The 9,835-nt window shown below is 42.0% G+C and overlaps 3 protein-coding genes across 5 annotated transcripts in view; 2 read left to right on the top strand and 1 right to left on the bottom strand.

Annotated features, from left to right (window-relative positions):
• Window positions 1–2,836, top strand: part of LOC122572591 (glucose dehydrogenase [FAD, quinone]-like) — a 6,677-nt gene extending 3,841 nt beyond the window's left edge. The window contains exons 2-3 of the mRNA XM_043737720.1: window positions 519–894; window positions 1,109–2,836. Of these exons, the coding sequence (XP_043593655.1) occupies window positions 553–894; window positions 1,109–2,644 (1,878 nt within the window). The 5' untranslated portion in view covers window positions 519–552 and the 3' untranslated portion in view covers window positions 2,645–2,836. The remainder of the gene's footprint in view (window positions 1–518; window positions 895–1,108) is intronic.
• LOC122572597 (flotillin-2) overlaps window positions 1–9,835 on the bottom strand; it is a 95,749-nt gene that overhangs the window by 47,415 nt on the left and 38,499 nt on the right. The window lies entirely within an intron of this gene.
• LOC122572585 (glucose dehydrogenase [FAD, quinone]-like) lies at window positions 2,954–9,827 on the top strand. 3 transcript variants are annotated; one of them, XM_043737704.1, is made up of 6 exons: window positions 2,954–4,338; window positions 4,574–5,133; window positions 5,728–5,984; window positions 7,341–7,505; window positions 7,662–7,814; window positions 7,911–9,815. In XM_043737704.1, the coding sequence occupies exons 2-6, from the start codon at window positions 4,623–4,625 to the stop codon at window positions 9,207–9,209; spliced, it is 2,385 nt and encodes a 794-aa protein (XP_043593639.1). In that variant the 5' UTR covers window positions 2,954–4,338; window positions 4,574–4,622; the 3' UTR covers window positions 9,210–9,815. The 3 variants fall into 3 exon arrangements, with proteins under 3 accessions (XP_043593639.1, XP_043593638.1, XP_043593640.1); XM_043737703.1 differs by having other exon boundaries at window positions 2,954–5,133; XM_043737705.1 differs by lacking the exons at window positions 2,954–4,338; window positions 4,574–5,133 and having other exon boundaries at window positions 5,964–6,085; window positions 7,911–9,827.

Consider the following 9,835-nt stretch of genomic DNA (forward strand, 5'->3'; position numbering starts at 1 on the left):
GTTGTACAGGAATGTTTTAGTTTCTAGGGCCCTTTGGTGTAGGCCGTTTGAGTTCCAGGCCACTATTTTTAGCGTGTCCGTTTTTTATTTTTTGCTTAACATGTTTGTAAGCAATTGTAGCATAACTGTGATCTGTTGTGTTTGTTGTCTGAGAACTGCGTTTTGCTCGCTAATCATTTTTGTTAGCATTTCGGTGTTTGTAAATAAATTGTAAATAGTCGGGGAAAAATTTATACCTAAATTCATACCCGATACTACATATATATGAAAAATAATTATCTCTCTCGTCGAATAAGTTTAGATCAGGCCAGATAAAAATGCGGTCGCCTACTTCGAGAAATACGTTTCTCAAATGAAAGAACATAGAATTGTTCTGCAAAATTATCGCATCGAAACGGAACGATCTATTTATCTTTTAAGTGTATTTTCATTCCTTCCCTGTAAATGAATTTTAACGTCATTATCTAATACGATTTCGAATTTTCTACCAATTTTACACTTTCGTTTTATAATGTTAGGAGGTGCTAATAGCGTTCGACTAAAAAATACGATATGGATTCGTGTATGAGTGCAAACTGTGCGGCAGCGCTATCGTCGACGCCAGGCTCCATTTTTACTCAATTCATACAAGTACTGTTGGCAAACCTGTGTACTTTGAGCAAAAGCGGGGACTATGCAATCGATCGGACGGAAGAGATCTTGCTTTCGGAAAGAGAATTCGATTTCGTGATCGCGGGAGGTGGAACGGCGGGTACTGTCCTTGCTCGTAGATTGACAGAAGTAATGGACTGGAAGGTTGTATTGATCGAAGCTGGAGAGGATCCTAATCCCATTACCGATGTTCCCGGTTTCTTCTTGACGTTGCTCGGCCAGGATCACGATTATTCTTACAAGGTATGAAAATTAAAGTAAATTAACGCTCGGAAAATCGATCCGATTCATTACTAAACTATTCACGGCAAAAGTTATTTTCATTAACGAGTACAATTATTCGTATGTTTTTGTTTTCGAAGGAAGGAAAGTACGAAAAATGAGAAGTTCTCTGGATAAGCTCCGTCTCGAGGTGTGCGCTTGACGTATCCTTCTGTTCAACCGTTTCTGTTCACAGATCGAGCCTCAAGAGGGTATCTGTCAGGGTAGCAAAAATAAGCAATGCAGATGGTCGAAGGGCAAGGCTCTTGGTGGTAGTTCCGTTATCAACGCCATGATACACGTGTTTGGGAACGACAGGGACTACGACAAATGGGCCAGTCTAGGCAACGAAGGATGGAGCTTCAAGGAAGTGCTTCCCTACTTCAAGAAATCTTTGAATTGCCCGGCAGAACATATAGCTAAGTGGGGGGAAGAGTATTGCGGAATCGGTGGGCCGATGAACATCAGACACTACAATTACTCCGCAACAAACATCCAAGACATCGTCCTAAATAGCGTGCGTGAGTTAGGATTGAACGTTCTCGAACCACTGATCGGTGATCGTTTCATCGGATTCGGAAGAGCAATGGGTACCGTGGAAAATACGCGTCGGGTTAATAACGCGAAAGCTTTCCTATCTCCCATCAAAGACAGAAAGAACCTGTACGTGATGAAATCCAGTAGGGTGGATAAGATTCTATTGGAGGGTGATCGAGCGACCGGTGTTCGTGTTACCTTGAAGGATGGTCGATCGATCGATGTAAAAGCATCGAAGGAAGTGATTCTTTCCGCGGGAAGCATCGCTAGTCCTCAAATAATGATGCTTTCGGGAATCGGGCCCAAGGAACATCTGACGGAAATGGGAATACCGACCGTGGCCGATCTACCGGTTGGAAAAAATCTTCAGGATCATATGGTTTGGTTAGGGATGCACATAGCTTACGTGAACGAATCGACAATGCCACCACTTGCAACATTTTTTATGGACGCGACTTACGAGTATCTAATGCACAATTCCGGAGAATTAGCCACTGCAGGGGTCGATCTTCTCGGTTTTGTCAATGTCAACGATCCTAATTCCGTGTATCCGGATATTCAATTCCACTTTGGCCATTTTCCACGTTGGGACCCGGTCAAAGTAGGATCTCTAATGTCAACCTTTGCGTTTAACGACGAATTGATACGAGAAGCGCAAAAGAACATCATGGAGTCGGACTTGCTTTTTCCTTGCGCTGTTTTATTGAATCCTAAGAGTCGAGGAGTACTAAAGTTGCGCAGCGTCGATCCAGCTGACCCTGTCAAGATCTACGCGAATTATTTAACCGAAGAGGAGGACCTGAAGACGTTGTTAAAATCCGTCGACACTATCAAATCTTTGTTGAATACCGAAACGATGAAGAAGCACGGTATGTGGTTGCGACATTTCGACATTCCCGGATGCCGGCATACGCAGCCCGATTCCGCCGAATACTGGAAATGCAGTATCAGCCACATAGCTACTTCGTTGTATCACGCGGTTGGGACGGTTAGAATGGGACCGTCCAACGACCCCAGGTCCGTCGTGGATGCCAGATTGAAAGTACACGGTATCGAACGTTTACGAGTGATCGATGCGTCGATTATGCCAAACATCGTTAGCGGAAATACCAACGCACCGACGATGATGATCGCGGAGAAGGGAGCGGATATGATCAAAGAGGATTGGGAAACAAGGGTACACGTGGAACTGTAAAAGGTCTGGCTAATGTACGATATGTTTCATAGTGTCGTTAGAGACCAATAAAGTTCGATACGCGAAACACGCAAAAGCACGATAATCCGTGAAATTATACGAAAATCATTTTCCTCTCGGTTACAATAACAGTGATAATAATAGCCTGTACCGCGTACTGTAGAACGTTGTAATAAAGTTAATATCAAGAAATTCGTCGATCATTTTTTTAACAAATACCATAATTCAAAGTATTTAAATGGCTCACTTACCGTGTAACTTGCGAACAATTTTCAAACTGCATCGCACGACCGTTTCTCGGTTCTAGAGCAGCAATTCGCAGGTAATTGCATCGTAACATTCCGATGCATTTTACGCTTCTTTTGTAACTCGGTGAACGCACTTATGTCTCAATACCAGTACGTTTTACCCGGAACAACGACAACTCGTCGACATGGATGCAGAGCAGATCGTAAAGAATGTATTTGTTAAAGAATCGGGATCACTTACAAGAAAATATCTAGCAGATCGTTGAACAAACTTCGTTTTATGTCGTAGCAAGTTAATCGAAATTCGGTGAAAATCTTTAACTACGAGCCATTCCATAAGATTCGTTCGCAACTCTACTCGTTCGTTCACGAACGATCCAACTTTTGCAGAATTTAGTCTATGATGATAGTAGATGAAAAGCAGGAGGTCTCGATTTCGCAAGGCTTTAACCAGGAAACGAAACGAAATGACTTTTCTAATAAATGAAAGCGTGCAACACTTCGAGCCGTTGCAAAAAGTACGGGGTAACAGGGGGACGTCGCAAGAAACAACGCCATCGGCTGCATTTCCATTGATCTCCGACAAGAACGCGACCAGGCTGCCACTTTCCTTCTCAAATCAATCGTCGATGGTCAGCGATATCCGTAACAAAGATCCCGCGACCCTCCCAGTGGCCAACCGAGCCTTAGGTTGCATCCATTTGTATATCGACGTCCAACCGAGTCGTCAAGTACGACGGTCTTCACCTCGGCTCCAGATAAGTGTCGTTTTAGTGTATTAATGTTGCCACATACTCGATAATTTGTAGCTTGAACGCGACAAAAATGGGGTTTAAATAGGTGTGACGTATGTATAAAAAGTTGACGGAAAGTGAATTCGATAGTGTAAAATTAACAATTCGAAAGATCGTCTTTTCTTTGCTTGTGTCTTGCTTTGACACTACGACGATCATTTACTTTCGAAGCACTTGATTCGCCGCGTTTCCTCGAAGTGATAATGTAAGTTTATGCAATCTAATATTAACACGTTTCGCGTAAAGATAACTCAAATAAGAAGCCAGGTGCCTGTTGTCAATTAAGTAACAAATAAACTACTAACTATATCGGAAGAATAAATTATCGACAAACGAATAACGACAAATTATACGTGATAGATTAACGAAGGTTTTTTTAAAGACTTTTACCATAAAGAGGATATTAGCGACAGATAGTACTTGATGGGCTAAAAACACGACTGGCAATCACCCCGTGTCGTTGCTTCGTTGCCATATGTAAACGACGAAGGCGATACAACCAGCTAACGAACCCTTTGTGGTTTAAGCGACATTCGAAACCTTTTTCTTCTGCTACTGGGCACAAACGGCTTTGGATTGAAAAAGAATAGAAGGAAATACAATCGTCGTTCTCGTGTTCCGTCTACCACATCGACTTATACACTTTTCGACCGTAAGCGTAATTTAACTAATTATAAAATTGTAAAACCTACGTATATCGAAAATCGGAAACGCTAGAAATTCCAAAGTAGAACAATATCCGTTAGCAAAATTTTTATCTACCGTACATTTATCGATCGACCTCTCCTATCCACTCGTTGCCGCTAGAATTCCTTTGCCCAGAAAATTCTCTGCACAAACAGGTCGTCAGAATCGATACGTAGCATCCAATTCGTTCTCCTCGACAGTCGAGCCAACCATCGAAAAGGTCAAGAAAGTTTATCGTCTCGAGAAACGATGTCGTGGGTGCCTCCGGATCTAGCGAGCCTGTGTTCGCCCCATTCCACCGTGTCAACGTGTCAACCGCCTACGTTCATGTTTCTGACGCTCGTCGCTCATCTGTTCGGTTATTCGAAAGACTCTTATCATTATTCGTTCGATGATTTCGATTCTCAGAGTTTACCATGGAAATTCGATCACGTCGGAGAAGCGACAAAATCGAAAGCGAGCGTAGAATATTTTGCAGACTCGCGGCAAGATGGTATTTATGGCCGGAAGATTTCGTTCCTGGACGATCCTGCGTCAATGAAATCACCGAGCGGAGTTTACGATTCGGCACTTTGGTACGATCGTGGAACTTTAACGAGAGCCAAGGATGAAAGCGACGACAGCGAGGCCGTTAACGCTAAAATAGGCTCGTCGATGGCGAATTTAACAGGAATTTACGATTTCTATCCGCGAACGAGAATCGTGGATCGACCGATCGGCACGCCGGTTACCATTTACAATGGCTTTGTTGCCGAGAAAGGTAAAGAACGATCGATTTTTGTATGCGCGTTATGTGTTTTTGTTTGGAAACTGCACAGATTTCACCCTTTCTTCCCGATTGTTAGATAAAAATCGTGGAATGTGATAGAACGAAGGAAATTTGATGTTTTTCTTGGAATATGAATATTTTATTCTTCGTGCTTTATCTTCCTCTATGTTGTTTAATGGAATTCCATGTTAAAATTCGCGTATGTAACGTTTCAATCGTAGTATGAAATTATTTAGCATTATTAGCGTAAATAGTAGCATTACGTTCACGCGTAATTGCGACAGAGGCAATCAACTTTTTATATGTAAGTTGACACAAAATAACGACGTTCGAACACTTCAAATAGCTACTATCTAAGTGAAAGTATTTATCCAACGTGTTTATTTTGCAATTAATAATCTGATAAGCTTAGAATATAAATGTATACGTAGTATTTAAAGAACATTTACGTAACAGAATGAAAACTCAAACCAAGACCAAATAGAACAGACATCGTTCCCTTTTCCAGAGGCGTGAAAATTCTTCAACTGTTTATTACTTAACTCCAAAACATATTTGTTTAATTTGCCATGCTAATTTTTACAGGAAAAACGTACGATCATCCACGATGGATAAACGATGCCACAAACGGACATTCACGTTTGTTAACTCCCAAAAACCAAGTGAACGACCAAAATTATAATCTACGAGCGGCGCAACAAATTTTCATGGGCACCGAGGTCTCTGTGAATTCGCCGCAAGCGACGAACTTGCCAACGAAGGTGTACGATTTCATTATCGTTGGAGCTGGATCGGCAGGATGCGTCCTTGCAAATAGACTAAGCGAAGTAAAACATTGGAAGGTAGCTACCTGGTTCGTCTTTTGGTTTTAATTTCGGATCACGCGGAAGCTCTCGGGGTTGGTGGTGGTGCAATTAGCTTGCGAACGATCGCTCGAGCCAAGGTAAGCCGAGGAAAAATGCAATTTTCTTTTCTTTTTTTTTCGAGTCTTGATTTGCGAAAAGATCGAGTTTGAATATTCGTCGAATACACACGCACTTAACTAATTTATTCAATGTTTCCAATTTAGTTGTTGGCCAAGTGCCAGCGATGTCTACATGCTTCGAACGACAAATTTTAGTTCACTTGCTGTCACTCGTGGAATAGAACCTGCAGACCGGTTGTAAATACCGCCAGTCGTACAGCGCTGTACGCATTTAACGTGTTCGTCGTACAGTCAATCGTCAGTGACCCATGACGAATCTTTCATTTTCACCGCATCGTAAAAAGTAACTATTTTAACGTTTTTAACGTAACGTTTTAACGTTTTAAACAACGTAAAAAGATGTTTGATCGGTCGAATGTAAATATTCAGTGTCTAAAATATTCGTTTTTCAAAGTAATAAAGTACACCTTTCGAATGAATTTACAGTCAGTCGAGTTTGCAGGAGGAAAAATCGTTGAAATTTTTATGTAGACAAAGGAACGTAATAAACTGATACAGGAAAGTCTGCGCTAAATTCCATTGCCGTTCAACGAACAGAAAGGATACGTTTCTACGGACACGTGGAAATAAGAATTAGCGAGACTTTTACTAACGTGGCGCGTTGCAAATCGATGACTAACGGGTGACAAGCTGAAGCGATCTAAGCGAAGATTGCGGCAAAATTCTAAGAATTTTGTAAGAAAGAATTAAAATGATCGAGATAGATAAAAGGAGACTCTGCGCTTTTAGCGAAACTAAAGCTATAATATACGTGAAAAAGAGATGTATAGAGAGCGATATTAACGAATTACGAAGAACTTTTGCTTTTTAAAAAATATTTCATGCCGTAGCACGCTTTGTTGCGTTTGATGCGTAAAGCTCGAGAAAGCTGATAATCCTCTCGTTGAAAAGTCGAGGGCTTCTTTGAAACGGGTCAGAGAGCAGAAGATCGTCGATTATTATGTCGTGACCACTTGAAGGCTTCGTAGCGATTAAAACAGGCCACGAAACGCATCGCGCTTATTGGATTATTTTGAGAATCGTCGACGGCGATGATTCTAGATGTGTATTTTCAACGACAGTATCCTGCTAATTTACTATGATATAGTGATTTAACGATTTAACGATTGTAAATACGCCACATATTGCAAAATACAGTTACCATTCATAAGTAAATAACATCGACTGAGAGAAACGTAAACTATTTATTTCCAAACTTTTCGATCATTTTCAGATACTGTTATTGGAAAGTGGCACGGAAGAACCAATGGTAGCGGATATTCCGGCGTTCGCCTCTATGTTACAAGCCAGCAATATCGATTGGATGTATCGTACGCAACCGGAGCGACGCTCTTGTCGATCGAGACGGGGTAAAAGTTGTGCGTGGCCAAGGGGCAAGGTACGTGTTCCGATGTTCCAATATCGAACGAAGAAATTAATTACCGTCAAGAACGAAACGATCGATAAAGACTATCAAACTTGGAAATTTTCTTCGTTTATTATTTACAAAGTTACAAGTATCTGGACTTTAAAAAGTGTATCGTCTTTCGTACAGGTGATGGGTGGTTCCAGCAGTATCAATTATATGATTTACATTCGTGGTAATCCGGCAGACTACAACGAATGGGCGGAAGATGGGAATTACGGGTGGAGCTACGAAGAGGTTTTGCCATATTTTCTCAAATCGGAAAATAACAAGAATCCAGAGGTGACGAATCCGATTAAAGCTTTCGTTACAATCGTAATATCGAAAGCGAATGAACAGGTAACGATGAAGATGGAATAAAATCGGTATTTTCTCCAGGTCGTGAAGAAGAATCCATACTACCACCAAGAAGGAGGTTACCAGTCGGTAGAACGATTTCCATATACCGACGTCAACACAGAGATCCTGTTGAACGCCTGGCGAGAACTCGGCCACGAATCGGTGGATTCCAACGCGAAGAGCCAACTGGGCGTGATGAAACTGCAAATGACTTCTGCTCGTGGAATGCGTCAAAGCACGAACAGCGCGTTCGTCAGACCCGTCAGACGCAGACGGAAGAATCTGACGATCGAAACCGAAGCTCACGTCACGAGATTGTTGATAGACGACGAAACAAAACGCGTGACCGGTGTCGAGTACGTTTCGACAGCCACGAGATTTACAAGGTCGGTTTCGGCTAGGAAAGAGGTGATTCTGTCAGCCGGCGCGATCAATTCGCCTAAAATTCTGATGCTCTCTGGAATTGGTCCAACGGAAGAGTTGAGGAAACACGGCATCGCAGTGGTCAGCGACTTACCAGTTGGAAGGAATCTTCAAGATCACGTGACGATGGATGGCGTTGTGATTGCGCTAAACGTTACTTCGACGAGTAAAGACAACGATTTGAAAGAAAATGACATTTTTTATTACGAGAAAACCCAGATGGGACCACTGTCCGCCGCCGGAGCCATTACCTGTGGCGTCTTCCTGCAGACGATTTCTCAACGCGAGTACGATCTACCGAACATACAGTATACGTTCGATGCCAGCAATCAACAGGACTATCTGAAAGATCCCGAGGAATATCGCGAAACAGCGGTCGAACCGCTGTCCTATTACGACGCTATTAACGTTAGACCGATTTTATTGTCGCCAAAGAGCAGAGGATATATACTGTTGAACGATACCGATCCGTTGTGGGGACCACCGTTGATCTATCCCGGATATTTTACCAGCTATCCCGACGCGGATGTATTGGTCGAAGGAGTAGAAGCTGCTTTAGAGTTGTTTCGTACGGACTCGTTTCAAAAATATGGTTTCCGGCTGATCGATACACCTCTGCCTTCGTGTAGACATTTCGTATTCGCTACGAAGGATTACTGGAAGTGCGTGATGATGGAGTACACGGCAACGATCTATCATCCGGTAGGTTCGTGTAAAATGGGGCCAGATTGGGATCCCGACGCGGTCGTAGATCCCATGTTAAGGGTATACGGAGTTAGCGGGCTGAGGGTCGTCGACGCTTCGATAATGCCAAAGATCGTTAGGGGGAACACGAACGCGCCTACTATCATGATCGCGGAGAAAGCCAGCGATATGATCAAAGAGGACTGGTTGCATGATAAAAAGTTTGTCTAGGGCGACACCATCTAAAGTGAATATAGCAACGTTCGCGGAAACAAACAACTTTGAATTTTACGAGTAGCGAGGCTTTGTTAGCGTTTCTACGTTGAAACGAGGAATTCTTTTCGGGGTAGAACAAATTTATAGCGTTTATATCTAAATCAATACAACGAATAGATGGCGGAACTATTTTTAGAGTAAAAGTTGGCACGAAATATTAGTTTAGAATTTAGAACATGGATTGCTCGATGAAAAACAACGATTACTTTCGGAAACATACTATAGAAAAATCCGCATATAAACGTACGTTCCTGTACAAGTATTTCTTATCGTATTAGGTTGTCCGGAAAGTATCTTTCTGTGAAATGTCGCGGTGTTTATCTCGACAGAACAAAATGGATTGTACGTAATTCGACAAAATAATATAAAAGAAAAAACGTTGTGCGTCTATTACACTTCCTCATGAAACGAAAGAAACTTTTCGAACAACCTAATATCTCATCAAGTATTGATATTTCTTACGACATAACGTAGGTTAATGTAATTCGCGGTTAGAGGTCTCACCGCGTAACATATTATGCGTAACGACACAGAGAAAGTATATAATTACTAGTTAGAAATGAATAGGTAATACCTTACCT

The sequence above is a fragment of the Bombus pyrosoma genome, linkage group LG11 (genome assembly GCF_014825855.1).
Source record: "Bombus pyrosoma isolate SC7728 linkage group LG11, ASM1482585v1, whole genome shotgun sequence".
Lineage (NCBI taxonomy): Eukaryota > Metazoa > Arthropoda > Insecta > Hymenoptera > Apidae > Bombus > Bombus pyrosoma.

Coding starts and splice junctions, on each gene's coding strand:
- LOC122572585 (XM_043737703.1), top strand. CDS start 4,623: ATGTCGTGGGTGCCTCCGGATCTAGCGAGCCTGTGTTCGCCCCATTCC. Junction 5,134..5,727: donor TGGCTTTGTTGCCGAGAAAG/GTAAAGAACGAT, acceptor TAATTTTTACAG/GAAAAACGTACGATCATCCA. Junction 7,506..7,661: donor GTGCGTGGCCAAGGGGCAAG/GTACGTGTTCCG, acceptor TCTTTCGTACAG/GTGATGGGTGGTTCCAGCAG.